The sequence below is a fragment of the Dipodomys merriami genome, unplaced genomic scaffold, assembly GCF_024711535.1.
Source record: "Dipodomys merriami isolate MVZ:Mamm:240054 unplaced genomic scaffold, mDipMer1.0.p SCAF_24, whole genome shotgun sequence".
NCBI classification, from domain to species: Eukaryota; Metazoa; Chordata; class Mammalia; order Rodentia; family Heteromyidae; genus Dipodomys; species Dipodomys merriami.
Genome location: NW_027203826.1, coordinates 21,136,462 through 21,163,888, shown reverse-complemented (window position 1 = coordinate 21,163,888; position 27,427 = coordinate 21,136,462). Strand labels below are relative to the sequence as shown.

The window sequence follows — 27,427 nt, the reverse complement described above, 5'->3', positions numbered from 1 at the left end:
CTGTCTTTATTGATAATAACTCTTTATTAAAAATGTGGCAGAAATAAAAATGAAATCAGAAATTAAGTATATAACAAAAATTAATTTGATTGAAATATAATGTCCTTTCTCAACTACTTTGCATGTGCTTCTCACTATCAACAAAACAGGAAAAGCTATACTTACATGTAGCAATATGTAGGTTAGCACACATATATTTAACATTTGTGGTTGTCTATATTGTTGACTAAATTATACCATCAGAACCATTTGCGTGGGAGACAATATATACTGTCAGATGTTAAAGTTAGTGGATTAGTTTATTACAGTTCCATGTTATTACTGCATTATTAACAGATGACTAATAAGCCCTGTGTAGGTATTTCCTTAAAAGTATTGGTTGGATAAGTGTAGAAGATTGTAGTAATAATTATTAATTAGACTATATATCCCCTAGGAATATATATTGGAAGCTTCTGCAAGGTACTATAACTATGTAATTGAAAATTATTTCACAAAAGATTACATTTTTGCATCTTCTTGGGTGATTTACAATGTCATTTATAATTCTTGACAAAGGGGAATACTTTGGGGAAAGATTAACAGATTCTTTTCACATGGTGGCCTTTACTGTAGACCTTGTAGTTTGTATATTAAAAGTGTTCCCTGTTAAAAGAGATAAACAGCTGGGTGCTGGTGGCACACCCCTGTAATACAGGCTATTCAGGAGGCTGAAATTTTAGGATTGTGGTTTGAAACCAGCCAGAACAGGAAAGGCCATGAGACTTCAATCTCCAGTTAACCACCTAAAAACCGGAAGTGAAGCTGTGGCTGAAAGTGGTAGAGGGTTTCCCTTGAGCAAAAAAAGCTCAGTCACAGCACCCAGACCCTGAGTTCAAACCCCACAACTGACAAAAATAGAAAAAGAAACATTTCCATAAGTGAAAGAAAATGAAAATGAGGTCAGAGAAGCAAAAATGATAATAGTTTATCAATTCTAGTGAATGAAAACAACTTTAAAAACATAGTATACAGCTCAACGATGAGAAATAAAATTGTTCTAGTTTTCCTTTTTCACCTTGATAGTTCTACCTCTTGACCATTATTTTCATTTTTCTTACTCAACAAAAGTTATTTAGTTGTTTGCGTCAAGTACTTTTGTAAGCACTTTGCAAGTATTTACTTATATAACTTTAAGGTAGTACTATTTTTTATCCTTGTTTGTTAATACTTACTGAAATTGACATAATGCTTGTCCAAGATTTCACAGATGATAAGTGCCACACCTAATGGGGAAACCTAGGGATTTGGCCCTAGAATCAGTCATCTTATTCACTGTTCTCTTCACGAATTAGTAATACCTTAGGATTAGGTTCCTTGTCCTATTATTGGTGTGTTTATTTTATACCATTGTTTTTGCCCTTTCTCAAAGCAATATCTAGGACTTCTTTGCAACAGCAATAGTTTTTATGTACAGAAATTTAGAAAGAAGGGCTGGGAAGGTGGCTCAGTGGTAGAGCACTTGCCTTGCATGCCTGAGGCCCTGAGTTCGATTCCTCAGCACCACATAAGCAAAAAGAAAAAAGCCGGAGGTGGCGCTGTGGCTCAAGTGGTAGAGCGCTAGCCTTGAGCTGAAGAGCTGAGGGACAGCGCTTAGGCCCAGAGTTCAGGCCCCACGACCAGACCCCCCCCCCCAAAAAAATACCCACTAGAAATTTAGGAAGAAGTTTTTACCTTTGGAAAGTGAATTTTCTTATTTATAGGCATTTTCTAAATTTATTTTTATAGATATTTACTAAAACTAAAAATGATCATATCTACAATATTTTATACTTGGCTTCAACATTTAATCATAACATTTAATCATAACTTTAAAAAAACACCCAAATCTCATATCATTTTATATATATATATATATATATATATATATATATATATATATATACCTTCTCAAAAAGAGTAGAGCAATATATTTAGAGATGTCATATTTACAATGGAAATGCAACATGTGTATCATAAAAGGGAGTAGAATTACTCTCCAAGAGCCTGGAGAATAATTGAATATGAAAGTCTTATTTTGTTACTAGCACAGTTTTCATGGTTTAGAAGTAATGGGTAAAAGTACCACAGATTGATTTTTCCCCTACTTTGTAATTTAAGTTTTCCTTTGGGGACTGGCTCTTCTATTAAAGAGTACACAGAGCGGGGCGCCGGTGGCTCACGCCAATAATCCTAGCTACTCAGGAGGCTGAGATCTGAGGATCGCGGTTCAAAGTCAGCCTGGGCAAGAAACTCCGTGAGACTCATCTCCAATAAACCACTAGAAAACCAGAAGTAGCACTGTGGCTCAAGCAGTAGAGTGCTTGCCTTAAGCTGAAGAGCGCAGGGACAGTGCCCAAACCCAGAGTTCAAGCCCCACGACCAACAAATAAATTTTAAAAAAGAGTAAACAGGGGGCTGGGAAGATGGCTCACTTGTAGAGTGCTTACCTTGCATTCATAAGGCCCTGGGTTCGATTCCTCAGCACCACATAAGCAGGAAAAAAAAGCCGGAAGTGGCGCAGTGGCTCAAGTGGTAGAGCGCTAGCCTTGAGCTGAAGAGCTAAGGGACAGCACCCAGGCCCAGAGTTCAGGTCCACAATCGGACCCCAAAAATAAATAAGTAAATAAATAAATAAAAGATTTCCTTTAAAAAAAAGAGTAAACAGAATCGTAATTGTTAAAGCTGTCACTGAGGGATGGTGTTTTTACAAGAAAATATGAATATGTACAAACCAAAGAATATATTGGTGTGTGTATACATGTGTATACATATATGTACATATATACCTGTTATATTGGTATGTTACATTTTTTTCTCCTTTTTGGTGGAACTGGGGGCTTTGTGCTTTCTAGACAAACATTCTAACACTTGAGTATCTTCCCCTCCCCCATGTTACCCTTTATGCTTTAGTTTGCTTTTAGATAGTGTCTCATGCTTTTGCACAGACCAGCCTTGGACTGCTGTCCTCCTACCTCTGTCTCCAGAGTAGCTGGGATTACAGGTATGAACTACCAGGTCTGGCTTGTTTGTTGAAATATATGGTCTTACTAACTTTTCTCCCAAGCTGACCTTGAACCTTGATCCTCCCATCTCCACCTCATGATAGCTAACATTACAGGCATATTCTATAATGCTTGGCCCATATTCTTGGTATATAGGCTAATTTCATTAGCCTATTTAATATTAAGTCTGTTACGAGAAATATGCTGAAGGCCCCGGGCGCTGGTGGCTCACTCCTTGTAGTCCTACCTACTCAGGAGGCTGAAATCTGAGGATTATGGTTCAAAGCCAGCCCAGGCAAGAAAGTCCTCAAGACTCTTATCTCCAATAAACCACCCAAAACCGGAAGTGGCAATGTGGCTCAAGTGGTAGAGCACTAGCCTTGAGCTGAATTGCTGAGGGACAGCATTCAGGCCCCATAACTGACAAAAAAAAAAAAAAAAAATGAAAGAAAGAAAGAAAGAAAACCAAAAAACAAGAAATACAGTGAAGGAAAAAATGTAATCACTGAATTATGAAAAAGGGTCTCTTACTCTTGAATTTCTTTACAAGGACACACAACTTTGAACTAATCTTTCCTTACCATACTATTGCCTTCTGACTTTTAACACAGAGAAGTTGAGAAACTTCTCATGCATTATCACTCAGTGTGATCATTTTCAAGTCAGGAGCTGTCACTGATTCTGGGTCGTATAGCTCTGTGATTGCTGAAGTATAGGAAAGTGCATCTCAGTGGGATGTCCTTTTGAAAAGTATATTGTCCTAATAATATTTTGTTGCTTCTGGATTAACACACACTGGAGAAAAGAGCCACAGCTGCTGATAAACCAAATTTAGAGCAATATGCAAGCTCATTTATAAAAATTTGAAAATATAGGAGGCAATGAAGAGGAAAAATATCCCACAAAATGCACGTAAATAGGTAAATGTGGAGACGTAGTTTCATTTTTAGTACCATAGGACTTAAGGGAAGCACTCCAAACCAACAGAATATGAATTCTAGCAGTAACACTTTTTGACCTGCAGCAAGTTACTCATATGACTTCTGTGGGTCTCTATTTTTTAACTGTAAAATGAGCAAAATACTAGCATTTGTCTCTTTTAGAACTCAGTTTCCTAGCAAATTTCTTTAGAATGTCTTATTTCTTTCACCTTCTTTTAGTTTTTAAATGCCATATGACAACTCTTTTCCTATGAATTTTGGTTTGTTTCAGTTAGTTTTAAGAAAATAATAAAATTGAGTAAATTAATAGACTACCTACATTATTGTTTTGAATTGTATAGTACAAATATTTTTATATCAGTGGTATATTGAAGAGTGACTGTAGCATTAATCTATACTTACTCTCAATAGAGTTTTTAGAAACAATGCTTAAGTTGCAGATGTTCTTTAAATCTAAGGCAAGGAAAGATACCTAATGACTATTTTTACCAAAAGTGTTCTGATAACTAGATTGTATGATAAAAATGTACTGATGCTTCAGTTTGGGCCCCAGGTTAGTTTAAGTGAAAAATCAAGAAGTCTTAAAAAATTAAAAAGAGGCTTAAAGACCTTCCTGTGAAGTATGAATGTAAATTTCCTTTTTAAATGAGGAAAGACAATGTCAACAAATATGATTAAGTTTTCTGCCTGTGTACTTCCTCTAGCCAGTTGCCAGTCCATGCAAGGAATCTCAGTCTGCTCAGGTATCTTACTTGGAAGGATAAGGGAAACTCAAATTCTCAACCAAATTTTAAAAACCCTTGACTTTCATAATTGTCACTTATTGGGCAAATGTTCTTTCTAAATGTTTGTAAGTATATGCTAACCATATCATTTAATAGTTACTCTGGAGGGTTTGTTGTTGTTGTTGTTGTTGTTGTTGTTGTTGTTGTTGTTGTTTAAGACAGGGTCTCACTATCTAGCCTAAGCTTCTCTGGAAGTGGCTGAATAGCTCACGTTAACCTTAAACTCAAAATCCTCTAACTCTAGTCTCTCCAGTGCTGGGTTTGAAAGTCTGTGCCACCCCATTCAGCTTATTCTGGTCTTTATAATGCTTCTTTATCAGAGTAGAAATATGTATGTATCTCTGGGTTATGTTGTCGTCCCATCATATACAAATAAAACTATTAGAAATTAACATTGTAGTGGCATTTCAGAATAAGTGGGTGACTTTGGCACTTGCCATGTCAATATAAACAATGGTTTCTTTTCTAATGTGAAATCTTAAAAGAATGCAGTGGGAAGACCACAGTTTCAGAATTCCAATCTGGTTTGTGGGGAGACATTATAAGCATTGTTCTCTGGTTAAGAGAAGGGGTGAGGTATATACATAGTAGAGAAGCCAGAAATTCACAGCCTGTTATGTACCTTAGCTTGTATCCTACTAAGATTGTTTCTGTTTGGAAGAGAAGATAAATCTTATAGAATTGATTGTTTTTGCATTTATTTAATTAAGTAAAGTTTGGTGCAAGTAATCATTTTATGCAGCAATCATAATTCTGTGCTTTTTGATTTTTCAGAAATCATTTATTTCTGGTTCAGAGTTTCTTAGTGGCCAGTATGTTGAATGTTTTGCCTGTACCAAAGTAAGAATTCCATAATAGCTCAGTGGCTCATACCTATAATCCTAATAGAAGTCTGAGACATGAATATTGTAGTTCAAAGCCAGCTCAGGAAGACAAATATAGGAGATTGTTATCCTCATTTAACCAGCAAATAGCTAGAACTAGAGGCATGACTCAAGTGATAGAGCATCAACCCTGAGTCAAATAACTGAATCAGAGCATGAGGACCTGAGTTCAAGTCCCACTACTGGTATAAAACAATAAAAAAACACTTCCCTAATAATTCTTTTATAAAGTATCAGTGATTTGTAATTAGAAAAAATGTCTTTTGGCCTTTTAATAATGAAATCAATACATATTGATACTCTTTGGAATCATACAGATATAGTCTCTAAGAATTACTTTTATTAATTTCTCAAATCAATTTATTCAACAAATAATTTTTAATCACATACTGGAAAGCAGATTTTACTTTTAGTATTGCAGGCATAGCAATAAACAAAGTAGTGTATATACTCCTTTACATCTTTGAGCTTACCTCCATCAAGGTAAGTAACAATAAACATCCAGTATATGAAGAACTACTTTATAATTGTGATAAGTTCTAAGGATAAGAATACAAATAGAAAGAGAATAAAAATTTGATAACCTGGTGACCAAAGCTTTGGAGTTGATAGTCTTTTTGTTTGAACTAGAAGATAATACAATCTCAAAACTGGAAAAGACTAACATCCTCTAGTTCAGCCATTCATATAGTATAGTACTTACTTACTTACTTATTAAATCATTGTTGGTATTTGACTCTCTTTTCTTTTTTAAAACAGTAATGGAGATAGAACCTAGGTCTTTTATATGCAAAGCATACAACATCCACACTACCATTGAGTTGCAGCCCTGGCTGCTGCCCTGCTTTTTTATTTTTACTTACAGAAATACATTTACTGTATTTATTAAATGCAGTACTGAGACAGGACTTATAAAATGGATTGATTAGTCAGGACAACCCTACACAACTCCCTATATGGGGAGAAATGTGAAGCCTAATAATTATAACATAGTGTTTACTTGCAGATATAAACGGCCTTCACTTATCCAAAATGAATGTGATAATAAGTTGAATACTCTAAATTTGTAATCAGATCTCCGTGAAGTCAGGTGTCAGTGGTAGCTGTAATCCTCCCTATTAGGTAGGCTGAGAATATGAGGATTACTGAACAGAGAAGTTCATAAGACTCTCTCTATGGAAGAAGGTGTGCATGTGCCACGGTGGGAAGCAGGAGCAGAAAACCGGTACCCTATCTAAATAACCAGTACAGAAAGGGATGAAGGTGTAGTTCTGCAATGCAACACGCTCCCAGCAAGTTCAAAATCTTGTTCAAACCCCAGTATTTCACACCCCCTAAAAACACCCCCCCCCAAAAAAAAACAACCAACCAAATAAAATTTCATCAAATTCTTACAAGACTTTCTATTGAGGGATGTTCTTCATTGACTTGGATGTAGCCACTTTCTTGCTTCAGTTAATGGCTAATACTTCTCCAATTTTTGGGAGAACTTTCTATTGGTATAGAAAAAGATTAAAATTTCACCTATCTCTTCAATCTCTCCCTTAAAAGATGCATTTTTCTGGCCCAAGACCACATAACACATGGCTGTGGTTCATAGGCAGTGAAGGTGAATTGAAAATTTCCCTCAAAAGCAACTTCTACTGACCAAGATTTTACCTATTACAAGCAGGTCCTAACTGGGTATATCTAGAAGTATCTTTCTTCCCTTGGTATTTAATCCTCTTGCTTCCAATTAGCTACTTGAATTAGCCAGACATGAATTCCTTAATGTTTTTGTTTCACTAAGAATATATCTTCCTCTATCCATCCTTGTATCAAATGTTAAGCTCCTACTTGTGTATTTTCCTAAACTCTAGATATAAGGGAGAAGTAATGCAATATCCTTGCTACTACACTACCCCCATGATACATCACACACTGTGGAGGAGAAAGGAGACATTAAATATCAATATCTAATACCTTGTTAGGTAAAGTGAAATAATGAGGACTGTGAAGAAAAACAGAGCAGAATGAGCAAAAAAGATACATAGGAGAACTGGGCACTTGAGGCTCACACCTGTGCTCAGGAGACAGAGCTGAGGATCATGATTAAAAGCCAGCCTGGAAGGGATGGTAAGGGGAAAACAAAGGAGGAGGCAACAATGCTGGTAAGAAATGTACTCATTACCTTGCCCATGTAATTGTAACCCCTCTGTACAGTATTTTCACAAAAAAAAAAAAAAAAAAAAAAAAGCCAACCTGGGTAGGTAAGACTCTTATCTCCAAATAACCAACAGAAAACCTGAAGTGGTACTGTGACTCAAAAATGGCAGAGTGCTAGCATCAAGAAGAAAAGCTCAATGACAGTGCCCAGGCCCTGAGTTCAAGCCCCATGTTTGACCCCCCCCACCCCCTAAAAGAGATATATAGGAGAATATGATCAACTCTGGGTATAAAATGGTATTAAGCCATATTAAGAAAATAATTTTAAATCTGAATTTCGAAGGACAAACAAGACTATATCAGGAAGACCAGATAGTGAATGCAGTTCCAAACAGAAGCATCAATAAGGCTGAAAGACATAAAACAGAGCATTGAAAATAGTAATACTTACTTGTTAAATAGATTTAGTGTAGAAATAATAACATATGACATACTATATTCTTTGAAGAGTGTTAAATACTAGAGTAACTTTGTACTGTAAGATTCCTCAACAGTGATTTCTTTACATGTTAGAACATCGTAGTAGGTAGTAGAAGTAGATTTTTGCAACACATAATAAAATACTGTTATAACTTAACTCCAAATATCTGAAAGTTTCATCATTGATCTGAATTTTCCACCTTTCTGGGCTTTTCTTAGGTTGATAAATACTAGTAGATTCTAGAATTTAAAAATATATTTATTTCTATATTTTAATAAATTTATTTTTAATCTGGAAAAATAGTTCTACAAAGGGATATCAATTCAACATGTCAATTTGTTGTTTTTTTAAAAAAATACTTCACACAGGAAAGTAAGACAGGCTATTTTGGAGAGCAGTTATCAACAAGAAGCAGAAGATTCAAAAGAGAGTGTGAATATATACATACATGGAAATCAAAAAGGAAACCTGTTGAAACTGTTTGTAAGAAGTAAAAGGGAAGATGAAGGAGAATGATGGAGGAAGAGGGTTTAGGTGATTTATGCATATATGAGAATGTCACAGTGAAATCCCTCTACTTTTACAAAGGGGGGATAGATTAAATTTGACTGGCTAATAAAAATATTTAATATTTAAGAAGAATATTCATGCATGAGAGGATTGTGCATATCAACTTTTTGGCATTTGGGAAAAGATTGATGTTACTCTTTTATCAATAGAACTTGAGAACTGCTACATCAGTCATTCCCTGTGGGAAGAATTAGGGGCTCATCATCTCTCATAGGAGGCACAATCTTCAGACAGCTACTTTTGTATCTCACAAACTCCAACTTCCTTTTACTATATTGAGAGGAAATCTCTTCCCCTGTAACTTAGACTTACCTTTTTTTTTTTCTTTTTTGTCGGTCGTGGGGCTTGAACTCTGGGCCTGGGCACTGTCCCTCAGCTCTTCAGCTCAAGGCTAGTGCTCTACCACTTGAGCCACAGTGCCACTTCCGATCTTCCGGTGATTTATGAGCCTCGCAGACTTTCCTTCCCATGGCTTTGAACTACAATCCTCAAATCTCAGTCTCTTGAGTAGCTAGGATTGCAGGTGTGAGCCACCAGCACCGGGCTAGACTGAACCATTCTTAATTCTAACTCTTAGATAGAATTATGGAAATCATGACTAATTAGAATTATTTGAGAACTAATAAAAAGTTTAAGTGTACTTGTATTATTTGAAGATGAATTAAGATCTAGTTAATGGTGTGTCATCTTTAATAAGAAGACAGTATAGGTTTTGTTTTAATAAAGTACAAGACATTGTAGAAATCTGTGAACTTTTAAGTCTTCACAGGTTCTCAGTTTGTATATGTCTATATAACATTCATTTATATATGAGTATTGAATGTGTTAGTCATATATTACATACAATACACATATATAAAATGTAGACTACAGACAGGTAAATATTATACATGTGATTCCATTATTTGCTAAATGGTAGGGAACAGATTGATATTGTATTCTTCTCCTATCTGTTCTGTTAAACTGCTTGAAGTGGCAGATGTAAGTCACTGGGATTCAAGCTATGAAGTTTTTAACTGATCAAAGCTGACATGCTAGCTACTGTCAGCAAAGGAGCAGCTGTATGTTAGGTCATATCAATGATGAAGATTACATTCTTTATATAAATGCCTTCCATTTTGGTAGTGTAGAAAACAAGTCTGGAAATACATGATTTTAAAACAAACTAAAATGATTACTAAGAACAGTGGTATTATCTGTATTTTCATCCTGCTAGTAGAAATTAATTTTAGGGTTATTAATAAGTGAAATTCTAGCTTAAGACCTGAACAGAAAGCTTTAGGGAAATAAAATATTTGTTCCTTTTCTCTTTATTTCCTAATGGTAAGATATTTTCACAGTGATAGGTTGATCTGAAATATAAAGTAGTTTATAAGATCAGACTTCTAAGTCTATATCAAAGATTGATCTGAAATATAGTTTATAAGATCAGACTTCTATGTCTATGTCAAATATAAGATTCACTCTGTTTTTGTACATTGAAAAGTTTCTATGTTAACTCACCACAGTAGCTTTCAAAATAATACAATCTGAAATTTGATTTAGTTTTCCTTAAAACAGGACAGATTTTGAAACTGATTTCGTTAATAGGAAATGAAGCACTTGTAAAAACACACAGAAGTGCCTATAGGTCCTCCCACCCCTTGAGATAGAAAGAATAGCCTGGCTTGGTAAATCACAATGCTTCTCCAGAAGTATGCTGTCTATATCCAGCTCTATTGAAAGAGAGAAACAGTGGTGAGTGAGTAAGGAACTGTGGCTATTGTTCAGTGCTCTCTAGCAAAAGAATGGAGGGGGGTGGATTGAGTTTGACTGGCATTGGCTCTGGCTTTTCTGCATTCCAAACTGTCTGAGGCACCAAGTGAGAGCAAAAAGGGAGAGAGCACAGGAGCAAGCACAGGCGAGTACAGTATACAAAGTGTTTTGAGTTCTGACTGGCATGCTGGAAAGAACATGATAGCAACACCCAGAAACTTCACAGAATGCAGAACCCAGGTAAGAGTTCCTAGAAATTAAATGTTCACATGTATTTAAGGAAATGTGTTTTCAAAGTTCACAAATGCAATAATGATTTATACCTCTGTGATTCTGTTGTTTAAAAAATAGGTTGTTTTCATTACTCTATATTCACAGAAATACTGTGTGGAACCTATCAACATTCCAGTCCAAAATCCAAGAATAGCCATCTGAGAGTAAAAGGATAATGAGTGCAGCAAAACATTAGTGCTGCAACATTAATTGTTCCCTTAATAATAAGTGGTTTTTTTTAATTCTAGGTCTGCCTCAGATTTTTGTAATGAAATATGAAAGAATCATAGAAATTGATAGACACTGTTTCTTTCTTAAGGAGACAAAATATACTTACCATCAACAAAAATTTAATGATATTCCTTAAGTCTCTGTAGCATGTAAATAAATTGCTTCATTCAGGAAGTTCAACCCATACACACGTTAGAGCATTCAAGTGAAAATGTTATTTATTTTTATTTTTTGCCCAACATAGGCAATAGGCTGCTAATATCCTCTGTCAATAGATGACGATTTAGATTTTAACTATTAATTCATTGCACATTGAATCTACAGACTTTAGAGTTATCAAGAGCCCATTTTGTCCTTTATGAGTTTATTGAGGTTTAAGAGGTTTCGTACTTGGCCCAAATAAAAATCTGTATTTCCTACTTCTTAGTTTTTACATGGTAGCAATTACATTTAATTATGTTTTATCACTGGCCAGCTTCTGGAATAATGAATTATTGCCTAAGGAGACCAGATAAATGAACTGTAAACCTAGATTGAAATCCTATTGAAAAGAAATATTGAGGAATGGGTATCATTGGCTTTATATTGATACATGGGCTTGAATAAAGCTTTAAGTTTTTTAAAATGAGAGGTAAATGACTTCATTAAGGAAAATAATTGCAGTTTGTATGCTGCTGTCACATAAATTGTAGGGCTATGGAATATTCTGAGTATCTTCTGAGTATCAGTTAAATTAAAAAATAAATTGATTTTAATTTCTTTTAAAGACTTAAAAACTTTCTGTATAATTTGATTTTAAAAAACCTTTTTCTATATGCATATATGTGTTTTTGTACTTGTATCTCTTTTATTAGAAGCAACGGGTCTCTCTATTGAAAAGTGCAAGAACAGTTTTAAAATACTCAACCATTTGGATAAGTTGCTTTCTTATCCACGGACTAGTTCTGCAAGATCCTCTGTTACTTCCCTTCATGAATTATGTGTTAGAGGATAACCTAAGTAGAGATCTTGAAAGTCACAACAGACAGTGAACATCTGTCTTCATACATTTCATTTAGTCTCTAAAAATAGTTGTTTCCCTTTCCATTTTTCTGGAGACCATTGTGGTGATGAGAGAGGCCATCCTATTCTAGTGAGATAAATAGTAAAGATAGCCACTGCCAAAAGGGTCTGTCGTGGCTCTGTATTACTCCTGGGAGCAAGTTAGCCTGATTTAGCAATAAGCATAGTAACAGGATGTTGTCCTTTTATATTAAAGCCTAATTTGACCATTCCAGTTTTTGTCTGGGTCTATGTAAGTGCAATACGGATTTACATACAAGTCTTTGTGAGATGGACAGTAAGTTATAAGGAATAGTTTCATAACTGCTTTGTGCTATCTCTGAAACCAAATTGCAGAGTGAATTGTCCACCCAGTAGGAAACAAGAGACTGTTTGTCTTACAGACAATCCATTATTTAAACGTACCATTTATAAAAGAATTAATGGCTGGGAGAATAAGGACATACTTCTCTATTCCACTTCACAGTATTCATGTTTTATTTTACGGGAATAAAGTTTTCTCTTAGCTTTTATCCTTCCTAAAGTATGTACAGGGACTTTAGTGACATATGCATGTGTATTATGTGTTCACTACATGATAGAGATTAAGATGGACTTTGGCCTGAATGTGTTTCCTGATGTAGGAATAATCAGAAGTTATTCATCTGCTAGTTACTTTGCTGATTAAATTGAAAGAAATTATTTTATTTACCAACCTAATCATTATAAAACTAATAAACAACCAGAATAAAATAAGTGTACTGTCACACATTGGGAAAAGAAGCATTTCAAACATGTTCCTTTTATTTTCTGACCATGAATGTCAGATTGTGCAGGTTTATACTACCTGAGGTCTAGAAAGGCAATAATGAGCTGCCCACGGTGTGACTAAAGGCAGATTTTAAATGGGAATGGAATGAGGAGAGTGGAATAAGTGACATGAGAAAGTGAACTCACAAGTATGCAAAATTATTTTTACCAGTGTTTACTAAAGAGTGGGTTCACTTTTCCTACATATGACTTCTTTCCCATAATACCAGCTTTTAAAAAATGTGAACTACCTATATATCTTCGTGTATATTGTCCTCATATGTGTATTAAGTTTTCAAGGAAGGCAAACAGCTTTGCAGTAACATTTCTGATCAATAGTTGACTATAGTTGATCAAGGCTTTATAGCTCATTCAAAGAAATTACCTTAGCTGGGTGCCAGTGGCTCACACCTATAATCCTAGCTACTCAGGAGGCTGAAATCTGAGGATCGAAGTTCAAAGCCAGCCCAGGCAGGAAAGTCTGTGAAACTTTTATCTCCAATAAACCACCAGAAAACCAGAAGTGGTGCTATAGCTCAAGTGGTAGAGTGCTAGCCTTGAGCTGAAGAATTGAGGGGCGGCACTCAGGCCCAGAGTTCAAGCCCCACAACCGACCCCCCCAAAAAAATTACCTTTTCCTTTCCTGATGCAATTTCTTTCTATCCTGGGTATAATTCTTTTTTTTTTTTTTTCCTTTCTTTTCTTTTTTTTCTTTTTTTTTGGCCAGTCATCAGGCTTGAACTCTAGGCCTGGGTGCTGTCCCTGAGTTTCTTTTGCTCAAGGCTATCTGTCACTCTACCACTTGATCCACCACACCACTTCCAGCTTTTTCTGTTTATGTGGTGCTGAGGAATCGAACCGAGGGCCTCATGCATGCAAGGCAAGCGCTCTACCACTGAGCCACCTTCCCCTCCCATGGGTATAATTCTTTGTTTTATGTTTCAAATAAGTCTCTTAGAATAAATGAATTTCTTCAAACAAAAATGAAGGCAAATGGCCACTGACATAGACTTGATACTAGACATATGAAATGCTGAATTATCAAATTAGCTCCTTACTCGTGTTAGTTACATGGTTATGGACTCAAAACTATGGGAGTCCCTTTATGTAGACAACAAGATTGTGTTCCCTTTCTGCTCATCTTGGCCCTTGTCTCTAAACAGGAAAAATGCTGGTTATAGCTTCTGTGAGTGAGTGAAACAGAGAGAGAGAGACAGAGAGAGACAGAGAGAGAGAGAGAGAGAGAGAGAGAGAGAGAGAGAGAGAGAGAGAGAGAGAGAGAGAGAGAGTCCCTCTCTCTCCTGTTATCTAGTGGTTGGTTATGGCTATTCTCATTTTCCCATTTCTGTGTATCAGTTTTAGTGAAAAGTGGGTGCACACTATGAAATAAGGCCCTTTTATTTCTTTTTTTTTCAGAATATCTGATTCTAAAGTGCAAAATTACAAGGGTAGAAAATGCATCTCCCTACCCTGTTATTCTTAGTTAATGATTATTGAAGAAAATGAGTTATGGACTCAGCAATATGAATTCTGTTATTGCTGTAATTTTTTAAGTGCTAATGTTTTATCAAATTCCACATTTAGTGTAATCTGAGTTTGTACTTGGAAGACTTAGGTAATGCCACTCTGAATACTTTATTTGTATATAATTAATAGACTAATTCATGATCAAAATTCAGATGAAGGTCTTTGTTGTCTCCAGTACCATCTTGTCCCCTTTACAGGCCCTACTGTTGAGTCAGAAATACTGTGAACTCAATAGCCAGGATATGGAAACAACCCAGATGTCCCACCACAGATGAATGGATCCAAAAATTGTGGTATTTATACATAATGGAATATTATGCAGCCAAAAGAAAGGACAAAATAATGGCATTTGCAGGGAAATGGGTGGAGCTAGAAGAAATCATGTTGTGTGAGGTAAGCCAAGTGCAAAGAGACAAACGGCACATGGTCTCCCTGATAAGTAGATGTTAAATCAAAAATGTTAGGTGATACGACAAAATTAACAGGACTTAAGAAACAAAGGACTTCCACTCATCTGGTCGAATCACTACTAAATAACCCTATGCTGCTGATCACATGTATGGTATATATGTGCACACCGGAGGGAAACCAGGAAGACAACACAGAACTAGAGAGAATCAGGAAAAACATACGCCAGTGGGACCCATCAGCTGCACTGGACATTGACCAAAATGAACTAAGCAACACAATGGCATTGATGGGAGGGAGGGAACAAGTGGGAAAGAGCGAACAGCTGATGCTATGCAAAACAAAAGAAATGTACATATCACCCAAAGTGGAAAAAATAACTGTATCGCAAGGCTCATAGAACTCATAAATGTTATAGACCATGATAGACAATTTGCTCCATGAAAGTTAGAATGTGTTTGTGACTTCAACTAAGCATCACTATCCCACAATGCTGTGAAATTTGGAAAAATATGTAATCACTTAATCATAATAAAGAATTTGAGGGGAAAAAAAAGAAATACTGTGAACTTTAACCTGTAAAGAGGGAACCAGTGAGAGGATTCTATCAGTAATTTGACTCAGGAATTACACATTTCTGTCATTCTTAGGGCTGAGAGTCTTCTATGAATAAATCATTTACTGAGACACACTTTGAAAAGTTAGATTTGTTCAGTCTTAATCTTTCAAGAATTATGTGCTTGCTTCTGCTTGTTCTTTGTCATATCCGGTCTTAGAAAGTAAGCACCTTGAACTGCCAGGAGCAAGCAAATATTCAGATCAGATACCTCCTATTGGACAGCCAAACTTGTTGGTCAAGTTGCTAACTCTAATGACTGAACCCAATCTCAAAGATTATGGAATGTCGTTGAAAACCATAGAAACACATGTATCATTAACTATTCATAGTTACTGCCTTTAAAATACTTGGAATAGGCCTAATTTCAAACTCTGGCACCTTCTTCCCCCCCAAACAAAGCAAAACAAAACAAAACTTGAAATGAGCTGTTGGTAGTTGATTTGATTTTTTAGTCTCTTGGTTCCGAAGAAAGATAAGATGCTTTTCTCCTACCTCGTAGTTTCCTTCTCTAAGAACACCTGGAATATTGAGTGCCAACTAAATAAATGAAATGAAATTAAAAAAGATTAGGTGATATGTCCAAGTGACTATAAGAAAAAACGCGCGCGCGCGCACATACACACACACACACACATACACACACACACACACACACACACACACACACACACACACATCTGGCCAGTGTAAAAACATAGGCTTATTCAGTTAAAGCACAGGAAAAGATATGATAAGCTTTGTGGGTTTTGTGTTTTGTTTTGTTTTTTTTTTTAACAGAGAAGGATAACTATTTCTTGTGTACCAAGAGGTCATTTCTAAGAGTTTGCTTATTATGGTTATGGATTGCCGCTTACCTGAATTGTCCAAAGTATGGAAAAGAAGCATATGATCGAAAAATAACATCACATAATACTTTGCCTTTTTTATATATCAGTATTACATAGAAATTTAAGGACATTTTTTATGAATTAAAAATCTTTATTTTCTCTTCTGTATAATTGGCTGCATAAAATCCTGAAATTTCCTTTGAACTGTTTTGCAAAAACATTTCTGTTTTCCTGAAACAGTAAATGGCAGTAAAATGTAAATGAGTAAATTATTTTACATGTAAATACTTGCATAGCTTTAACTGCTGACATTTTGGAAAATATTTTTACTGTCTATAATCTTATTCATTCCCTTTCTCTAGAGCAGAATTCAGTAAACAGTGATTAACTTCTATACATTTTCTTTTTTTTTATTTTTTAATTGTATTTTATTTTATTTGAGAACATACTGTACAGGGGCTTCTATACATTTTCAACAATGGATACCTTTAAAAAAAAATTAGAGCCCATGCCACTCTCTTACCATCACTAAGAGATAATGCAGGTCATTTTTATTAACAAGTAGATAACCAAACCATGTGTAAAGAAGAAATCCTAAGAGTCTTCTCATTGTCAGAAATAAAAACTAAATCTTCCTAGCTAATACAAGACCAAAATATTCTGTGTGGAAGGAATTTATTGAAATATAAAAGTTGGAATTTTAGTGAAAATGTAACTGCTGAGGTTGCTGCCCTATAAAGCTACTTTTATTTTTGTTTTGTTTTTTAAGTGGAAGGGGTTTTTAACACCAGACACCAGGCTTTCATCTGGCCTTCTTTAAAAGGAAAAGCCAACCAATTATTCAGTAGTTTTTCTCAGAGGCACACACTACTCTGAATAAAGTGCAAAATGTGTTTGACAATAAAACTTTACTTCACAAGAAATAGTCAGTGTCATTGGGGAAATACAAATTAGAACAAAAAATGGGGCACATATTCTTTAAATATCTAAAGTGAGAAAAACATAATGTCGAATCCATACATACTCTGCTAAGAGTGTAAATTTGTGCTAATTGGGAGAACTACTTAACAGTCTCACTATTGAACAATTCTTTAACCCAACAAGTCCTTTCCTTTTAATATACCCAAACTCAGTTCATAGATAGGTTCACTGACCTGAACAAAAATGCTTGTAACAGTACTCTTTACAAACAGCTAAAAATCAGAAACTATTCTAATATTCATCGTTAATTGAATGGATAAATTGTGGTTTGCTTATAAACTAGAATTCTATATAGCAATGAAAAAGAACAAACTGCTTCTTTGTACAACATAATGAATCAATGAAGGAAGTCAGGGTAGTGAGTATCTTTATGAGGGTAATGCCTGAAAGAATAACCAAGGGAAACAGACTTCTGGGTGGTGATAATGTTTGGTTCTGCTTTTCTGGTGGTTTTTTGCTTTTTAAGGAATTGTTGGTTTTGTGGCTTAAAAAAAATCCAGGTGCTGTTTATCTAGATGAATTCTGTTTGAGAATTTGGCTCATATTTGTTATGTGTATGCTTTTCTGAATAAATGTTGTACTTTATTTAGATGTGGAATAAAAATAATTCCATTTTGCTTAAAACACACACTCTGTTACACACACACAGGCAGACACACATAGACACAGACACATAGACACAGACACAGACACACACACACAGACACACACAGACACACACAGACACACACACACACACACACACACACACACACACACACACACACACACACACACACAAAACGTTTCCATATATCCAGTGAGCTGAAAGTGAAATTTTTACAATATCTGCTGTCTGTCTGTATAGTCCATCTACGGAGATGAAAAGTTTTTTTTTTAACTAGTATTAGTACAGTGTCAAAAGAGTGTAGACCATGAATTTCTTGAAAACGAATCTTTTACTTACTGATTTCGTTTTTTCTTTTTTGTCTGTTGTGGGACTTGAACTCTGGTCCTGGGTGCTGTCCCTCAGCTCTTCAGCTCAAGGCTAGCGCTTTACCACTTGAGCCACAGTGCCACTTCGGGTTTTCTGAGTGATTTATTGGAGATAAGAGTCTCACGGGACTTTCCTGCCCAGGCTAGCTTTGAACCACAATCCTCAAATCTCAGCCTCCTGAGTAGCTAGGATTACAGGAGTGAGCCACTGGTGCCCAGCTCTGATTTCTTTATATTATACAAATACTGTGTTCCATTGTTAGGTAACTAAGTTTTCTGAGTAATAATTCAGTTCTGTAAAATAGCTCTGGTACATAAACTTACTTAATAAGATCAAATAGAATACATTTTACATTACTTATTTACCTAGTTTGTCCCAACTCTTTCTTACATTAAATCCACATTTCTTACATTAAATCCACCTGTGTGTGTGTGCATATAGTGAATTAATATATATCATCTCATATATCTCTCCCTTTCTTTTTCTTAAATGTGATGAATATATGTTAATCTACTCTCTTGGGAAATTTCCAGTCATAATACAATAGCATTAACTGTATTCTATATAAGAATTATGGACTTATTTATCCCTCTTTTTTTTTTTTTTTTTTTTTTTGGTCAGTCGTAGGGCCTGAACTCTGGGCTTGGTCGCTGCCCCTCAGCTCTTCAGCTCAAGGCTAGTGCTCTACCACTTGAGCCATAAGCACCACTTCCGTTTTTTTCTGCTTATGTGGTGCTAAGGAATCTAATCCGGGGCCTCATGCATGCAAGGCAAGCACTCTACCACTGAGCCAACTCCTGCCCTCTCCTTCTTAACTAAGAGAACATTGACCTATACCTTCTCATTTCCCTTGCCCTGGTAGCACTTGTATTTGTGTATTGATTGCTTTGTTCTGGAGGTTTTGTTTGTATATTATTTCTGTATTTGTCTTATTTCATCTAGCATGTTGTCCTCAAGGTTCACCCATGTTGCTAAATGGCAAATATCCTTTCTTTAGGTTTAATTGTGTGTGTGTGTGTGTGTGTGTGTGTGTGTGTGTGTGTGTGTGTGTGTGTGTGTGTGTGTGTGTGTGTGTGTGTATCTGGGTATCTCAGTTTTTTTATCCATTTCATCTACAGATACTTTGCTTGTTTCTGTATCTTAGCTATTGTGAATAATGCTGCAGTAAACGAGTGCAAGTATCTTCAGAAAGTGATGATGTAGTTTAAGTAGACACTTAGAAGAGAGGTTCGGGTCATATGGCAGTTCCATTTTTTCATATCTTCAAAAATTATAATGGCCTGCAGTATACAGGGTTTCCTTTACAGTCTCACTTAACATTTATTAGGCCTTTTTTAACAAAAGCATCCTAAAAGATATGAGCTGATGGTTTGTTTTTAATTTGTATTTTCTTGATAGCAATGTTGAGTATTATTTATGTATTTGTTAGCCACTGGATTTTATCATGACATTTTCCATTTTCATACATATATAATGTACTTTGATAATATTCACCCCACATTATCCTCTCTTGCCCACTCCCATCTCCCCTTTTTTACATATTTTAATTGCAAAAATACTATACAGAAGGATTACAGTTACATGAGTAAGGTAATGAGTACATTTCCTATAGAACATTGTTACCTCCTCCTTTGTTTTTCCCCTATCATCCCTTCCCTCCCCACCTCCCCAACTCATCCCTCCCCCCCCCCCCGCCAACTTGTAAAGTTCATTTTCAACGTAGTGTCTTGTACATCTCATTGTTACAATGCATTGCTCCCCTTTCTTTTGCCAAATAGGTTCACCTATTTTCATGTCCTTTAAGTATGCTTATATATATATATAACACAAGTATACATACCATACATACATACATGATAAAATATGCAGTATTTGTTTATTTGTCTTTCTGAATCTGGCTTGTTTCACTTAATATGATACAATCTACTTTCATCCATTTCTCTGCAAGTGACATAAATTTATTCTCATTTATGCCTGACTAAAATTACATCATGTATGTGTACCATATTTTCTTTAACAATTCATGTGTCTATGGGTTCCTTGGCTGATTCAGTATCTGTTTGCCACATTTATCTGCTTTTTTGAAATTCCATTCAAGTCCTTTACCCCTTTTTTGTCTGTATGTTTGTTTCTTGATAGTACTAGGGTTGGGGCTTCCAGGCTTACTAGAGGAAGGCTCTGTACCACTTGAACCGTGCTTTAAGACCTTTTTGCTCCATCTGTTTTTTTGTTGTTTTTTGGGGGGTCCGGTCATGGGACCTGAACTCTGGGCCTGGGCGCTGTCCCTCAGCTCTTCAGCTCAAGGCTAGCACTTTACTACTTGAGCCACAGCGCCACTTATGGCTTTTTTTCTTTTTGCATATGTGGTGCTGGGGAATCAAACCCAGGGCCTCATGCATGCAAGGCAAGCGCTCTACCACTGAGCCACCTTCCCAGCCCCGCTCCATCTGTTCTTGAACCAAGGTCTTACTTTTACCTCAGGTCAGTCTGAACCATGGCCTTCCTATTTATGCATTCTGCTATAGCTGAGATGTAGACTCACTACCATGCCCAGCTTATTATTGGATGAGATGAAGTTTTGAGAACCTTTTCTTGGTGGCTGCCCTGGAACCATGGTCCTTCCAATTGCAGCCTCCTAAGTTTCTGGGATGGCAGATGTCTGTTGTAGCTATTGGTTGAACTTGGGATCTTGTGAACTTTTTTCCCCAGGCTTCCCTTGAACCATAAACCTCCCGATCTCTGCCTCCTGAGTATCTAGGATTATAGGTATGAGTTACTGCTATCTAGCCCCTTTGCCTATTTTTACATCAAATCTGTAGGCTGTCTTTGTATTTTGACATTTGTTCCTTTGCTATGCCCATTAACTTACTAAGCATCATATATTCAAATTAGATATTCTACTTTGAACAGTATGTGTTATATTTTCTCTTAACTATGCTATATTCTCTTACCTTAAAGACTTACTTTAAAAGATAGATAAAAATTGACATAGTTTCCATTGCAAAATTAACTGAAACATTGCATCAAACAGCCTTGTTAAATACTTTTGCAATCAAATTAACCTTGTCAAATATCCTGATCAGTCATAGAATATATATTTATTTGTTCAATCATGTAACATTTAGCTAAGAACTAAACATTTTAGCAGTAGTCAGTGGAATCCATTTGTTAAGAAGATGCATGTAAAAAACAATCAGACCTGGCCAGGAGCCGGTGGCTAATGCCTCCAATCCTGGGAACTCGGGCTGAGATCTAAGGATCACAGTTCAAAGCCAGCCCAGGCAGGAAAGTCCATGTAAACTCTTATCTCCAATAAAAGCCCAGGCAGGAAAGTCCATGTAAACTCTTATCTCCAATAAACTACCAAAAAAAAAAAAAAAGATGAAAGTGGAGCTATGGCTCAAATGGTAGAGTGCTCTAGTCTTGAGCAAAAGAAGCTCAGAGACAGTATTTAGGTTCTGAGTTCACACATCAGGACTGGCCCCCAAAAAACTTCTTTTATAAGAGAGGAATCTGATTTTCAGAGCCTGTAATTAGTGGAAAGGAGTAAAAACAAATGTCTAAATACTATAAAATTCAAGTTGATCTTCTCACTGCCTCCCATTAGGAACTATGAGGTCTGCTTTGCTAATTTTGCAGTTGGCTCTGGATTTCTATATAGTTTTTTCAACTTCGTTGTAACTTCTCAGATCCTTAACTCAAGTGGTTCCCACTTAATCACTGTTCTTCATGCCTCATGAAAAATGGCAAGAAGTGCTGTAGAAAAGAAACTAATTTGCAGAGTGGTTTAGAATAAGAATAACTCCACATTATCCCTTTTTACTGGCTACATTAGTTGCCTCTTTTTTTTTTTTTTTTGCCTCTTCTTTAAACCTTAACTTTCCAATTGATAAAACCTTATGGGTTGTTATGAGGAGTATATGAGGTTAAACATGTAAAGCATTTCATGTATTTCTTAGTACATTGTAAATCTAGGAACACTTGACCAGTTATAACTAGTGACACAATGTTTATTGCTGGGCCTACAGATAATTAGAGAAGGTATACTAATGATTTTCATTTTACTTTCAGAATCATAATCTTAGATATCCATCCATTTTGAACTTGCTTGACATATTATCTGCTAAATACTAGACTTCAAGAATTATATACACTTTAAGTAAAATTAATTGTAAACTTTAACTGTATTTTATGGGAAAATTAAAAATAATTATATATCAGCCATTTTCTAGATCTTTTTCTGAAGTTATCTATTTACTATTTGCTGCTAGCATTTTATTTTTAATGTCAAATGAACTTCATTATCTTTAGTTCTGGACAGTTTAGCCTTTGAGTACCCATTTTATGATCGTGTTAGTACATTTTGATTTCTTCAAAATAGTACTACTAATATCACTAATATCCTTATTTATTTTTTGGCCAGTTCTGGGGCTTGAAGTCAGGGCCTGGACGCTATCCTTGAGCTCCTTTTGCTTAAGGCTAGCACTCCTTGAGCCACAACACCACGCCTGGCATTTTCTGCTTATATGGTACTGAGGAATTGAACCCAAGGGCTTCATGAATGCTTAGGCAGGCACTCTACCACTAAGCCACATTTCTAACCTAAGTACCACTTTATACTATTTTAAAATAGTATAAACTTATTTAATACATAAAGATGATATATTTAATATATATAGAATGTGTCACTGACGTTCAGCTATAACTTCTTCTAAATATCTGTCAGAATGGTTAATTTTAAAAAGAAGTAATAAAACATTCAGGCTGAATTTGTTAAAATGTTTAGAGAAGCAAATTAAAGTTTTGCAATTTAGTGAGTTCCTTGTAAACACAAAATACTGCTCTAGCCACTGGCATTACAAAGATTAATATAAGGGCTGGGAAGGTGGCTCAGTGGTAGAGCATTTGCCTTGCATGCATGAGGCCCTGGGTTCGATTCCTCAGCACCACATAAGCAAAAAGAAAAAAGCCAGAAGTGGTGCTGTGGCTCAAGTGGTAGAGGGCCAGGGAACTTATACTTAAAGTACACTAGAATTCAAGTTAAAAATAAGGACATCAGGCTGGGTGCTGGCGGCCCATGCCTGTAATCCTAGCTACTCAGGAGGCTGAGATCTGAGGATTGTGGTTCAAAGCCAGCCCAGGCAGGAAAGTCCATGAGACTCTTATCTCCAATAAACTACTAGAAAACCAGAAGTGGTACTGTGGCTCAAGCGTTAGAGCACTCATCTTGAGCTGAAGAGCTGAGGGACAGCGCCCAAGCCCAGAGTTCAAGCCACACAACTGACAAAAGAAAAGAAAAGCCAGCCTGGGCAGGAAAGTCTATGAGACTTTCATCTCCAATTAGCTACCCAAAAAAGCCAGGAATGGGGCAGCGGCTCAAAGTGATCGAGCACTAGCTTTCACCACAAAAGTTCAGGAACAGTGTCCAGGCCCTGAGTTCAAGACACAGGATTGGCACCAAAAAATTAATTAATTAATTAATTGTAAATAATGAATGCTGAAGTAAATGGAAAAAAGGATGAATTCAGGATGTATTAGTGAGATAGTAATTCTTGAACAATGAGAATCTCACTGAGTAGATTACAAGAATTGAAGGGAAAGCTAGATTATGAAGAGCTAATATTTTGCTAATGTAGGAGGCCCTATTTTTATTAACAATATTGTTTTATTATAGCAACAAGTCTTGATCATTCTTTAGATAATAGAAATATTTAAGGGTCACTGAACATCTTTATTTTTCTCTTCCTGTTAAGAAAGGGCAAAGCTGTGAAACAGTCTTAAATCAAACCTTGTAAATATGTGATGTGTATCATATAAAAATCCATCCAATCTGATTCCTTCATAGTGGCAGTATAAATGTGTCAGGAGTTGATTAAACATTTGCTCTGTTGACAGACCAACAAGCTTACTTCTCTACTACTTTCAGATTTCAGCTCTCCCCCTCCCTCCCTCCCTCCCTCCCTCCCTCCCTCCCTCCCTCCCTCTCTCCCTCTCTCCCTCTCTCTCTCTCTCTCTCCCTCTCTCTCTCTCTCTCTCTCTCCTCTCTCTCTCCTCTCTCTCTCTCTCCCTCTCCCTCTCTCTCTCTCTCTCTCTCTCTCTCTCTCTCTCTCTCTCTCTCTCTCTCTCTCTCTCTCTCTCTCTCTCTCTCTCTCTCTCTCTCTCTCTCTCCCCCTTTCTTTCTCACAAAGAACAACTGAGCTATTGACCAGAAGCCTAGAATTGCCCCCAAGTTCCGACCACCAGCTCGAATTCTTATGAAGTGGACTTGTAATATCCTTAATGTTGCTGTTGGCAGTGTGTTACATATTCCATTATTGTCGATCAATGCAGCCGCCATGCGAGGTAGGGGGAGGAATGGAGGAGGAGAAAAAAGGAGGGATGAGAGCTTCCTATTCACTGATTTATCAACCTGCCTTTGCTCACAGGAAATCTTCCTAAAAGGGGCTGGGATGCTGTTGAAATCGCTAAAGCAGGAAGGGGTTAGGGATTTGCAGTTCTTAGGGATGCCTGAAAGGAAATTTGAAAACCTTTCTCCACAGAACAAAACAAAATGCTGAGTTAGTTCTTTCACCTTTGTTTTTATTTGATGATATGCTTTACTTAACTGATTAGCTATTGTGCTGTCTGGTTATTTAGCTTAAGCTGCTTTCAGTGTAAGAACCTGTTTCTTTTTCTTTGAATGTCTTTATTCTTCATTTTCCTGTGCTTTCTCCTGTTACTAAACATAAATCATTCAATTTCATTCTGACTTTCGCTTTCTGGCTAAAGCTTAACACCAAGAGAAAAATCTCTTTTCCTTTCTTTTATACCATCCTTTTTAACCCTCTTTTTTCCTTCCTTCCCCACCCCCACCATTGTATTAGATTGATGTCAGAGAGAGTGGAGGGAGGATCACATTTTCTCTTTCATCACTACAGCCTAGCCAGCAATTTAAGTATTGGACCCCAAGAATTTAGTCTCTATATCCTTCCCCCCCTACTTCATCATTCAGTATTTGTGCTCTGTATGGAAAAGTTTTCTGGCTGGAGAATGAGTCTCCTTTCTCCCGGTGATGTGTCGGAGTGGTTGGATAGTAGCACGGAAGAAGAGAAGAGCCTCCTGTCATTTCTGGGTACGGTAGGGCTTTCTTGTTCTTTTAACTGTTTATTGTCCAAACTTTTCTTACTTTGGGGAATAATACCCCAAATTCTCTAAATACACTTTGTATTTTTTAAGTGGGAAGGAATTATGAAATATGTTTAAGTTGTTTGTATTTCAAGTTTGTTGCTGTCTATAAAAATAGTGCCTTTAACACTATGAAAAGAGACTAACAGTTCACCTTCTTTTAACAAAGAATACTAGCTTCATACAGGTTCTCATGACATCTGGCCAGCTGTTGGTGGTGTTTAGGTAACTTCTCCTAGTCAAAGTAGATTATTGTTTAATTCAGTTCTCAATACAGTGATATTGAGACTTGTTATGTTAGAGAGGGAGTTGGCTTTTTGTGCATGAAAAGGCAACCTAAGGATTCAAGAAGTAGCTTTTATGCAAGGTGTGAAATATATGTAATGCTTTTTCTAAGCATATAAAATAGGACATATGGACCAGCTATTGCTTTAACTTAGCATTAACAGATGCTTTCTAATAAATTTTCAAGTAGCAATTGATGATTGTAGGAAATTTAGGTTATAAACCCAGTCATAGCTAAACTGATAGGAAAGCTTGACACTTAACAAAGTAATCCTATTGCAAGTACTTCAGTTCCTTAGTATTTACTTTAGATTATCTTATTTGTAAATTTTGTCATACACATACCTTTATTTTATATATACCTTTACCTTAAATAGGTAAAATTTAGGTGATCTCCTAATTAATTCCACATTAATATTCTCTAAGACCTATGAATTGTCTTCTGCCAGTTCAAAAGATATGGCTGTTATTGTTTAAACATCTTTCTTATAATTAGCCTAAGTTTCTTTTTGTTTTTATTTCATACAATTTTGTTGTCAATTTTAACATTCTATAAATTATTTCTTTTTTGTGTAGTTTAGGCTAAAGGGTCATTCTAATCCATCCTAATCAAGTCTTTTCTGATTTTGCATTTGAATAGGTATTTTAAGGTGTTAAAATACTCACACTTGTCATAGCCTCATTTACCTTAAGAAATATGTATACCTTTGAGTCTTGGTTTCTTTGAAGCCAGTCTCATTCTATTTGTTTCCCTTTCCCCTCCCATAACACATGCAAATATAGATGGGAAAATAAGTTAGAAAAACATAGAGAAGAAACGCAAATTCAAATATCTCTTAAGTAATAGTAATAACCTAGATCCTACTGCATCACAGGAAATGAAAGCTCCTTGCTCTTGATACCTAATTTTTCTGGCCTGAAATACTTCTACCATTATTATCTCACTATGCCTAAAAAGAATTTGATCAAGTAAACAGATGAGCATTTAAAAAAAAAAAAAAAAGGCATTACAGTGGTTCCTTGCCTACCTCTGCTCCAATTTGTCCACAAATGGAGGTTATTTTTATACGGAGGAGAGGTACTTAGAACTTTCTTAGAAGAGATGTAAATTTCTATATTACATTGATTTCTAAGTAATCAATTTCCAGTTACTTACCTAATGGAGAGAAACCTTAGCATATGTAATAGATGAAACATAGGTAAGTGCAAGTCATGATTCTACTCAAAGACTATTAAAAAAAAGTTTGGTTGCTGTGAATAGAAAACTGTATGTCCTATTCTCTACTGCAAAAAAAAATTAATTTTAGGATTAAAGCTTTCGTCAATCCATAGGTAGTAGGCCTTTGCATTTGTGAATGAACAAAAATTTAATAAGAACTAGGAACAAAAGATACAGTTTGTGATAGCTTAAGGATTAAGCAAAACCTTCTTCATGGAGGATTTTTGTTGTTGTTGTTGCTAATTAGTTACCATTAGTGAGAACATGCTTTTTCCATTGAAGAGACCAAAGAAAAACAGTTACATTTGCTTTAAGGTAAATACAAGATGAAAGAAATCAAGACATATGTCAAGTAACCTGTCAAACTCTGCTTCATTTTTTTTTATTGTTGTCAAAGGAATTTGAAGCCAAATTTTCCTCTAAAAGGAAGTGCAAGAAAAATTCTTTGTATTAGTTAAGCTCTACTTCACTTCTGGATAATA

At 35.9% G+C, this 27,427-nt stretch overlaps 1 protein-coding gene across 8 annotated transcripts in view; it reads left to right on the top strand.

Annotated features, from left to right (window-relative positions):
- Rasal2 (RAS protein activator like 2) overlaps positions 1–27,427 on the top strand; it is a 258,171-nt gene that overhangs the window by 123,192 nt on the left and 107,552 nt on the right. Inside the window, exon 1 of one of the 8 annotated variants that reach the window (XM_070034393.1) lies at positions 24,647–25,388. The exons of the other annotated variants lie outside the window; for them this stretch is intronic. Within the exon in view, the coding sequence (XP_069890494.1) occupies positions 25,145–25,388 (244 nt within the window). The 5' untranslated portion in view covers positions 24,647–25,144. Of the gene's footprint in view, positions 1–24,646; positions 25,389–27,427 lie in introns of those variants that run through there. 8 annotated transcript variants of the gene reach the window in all.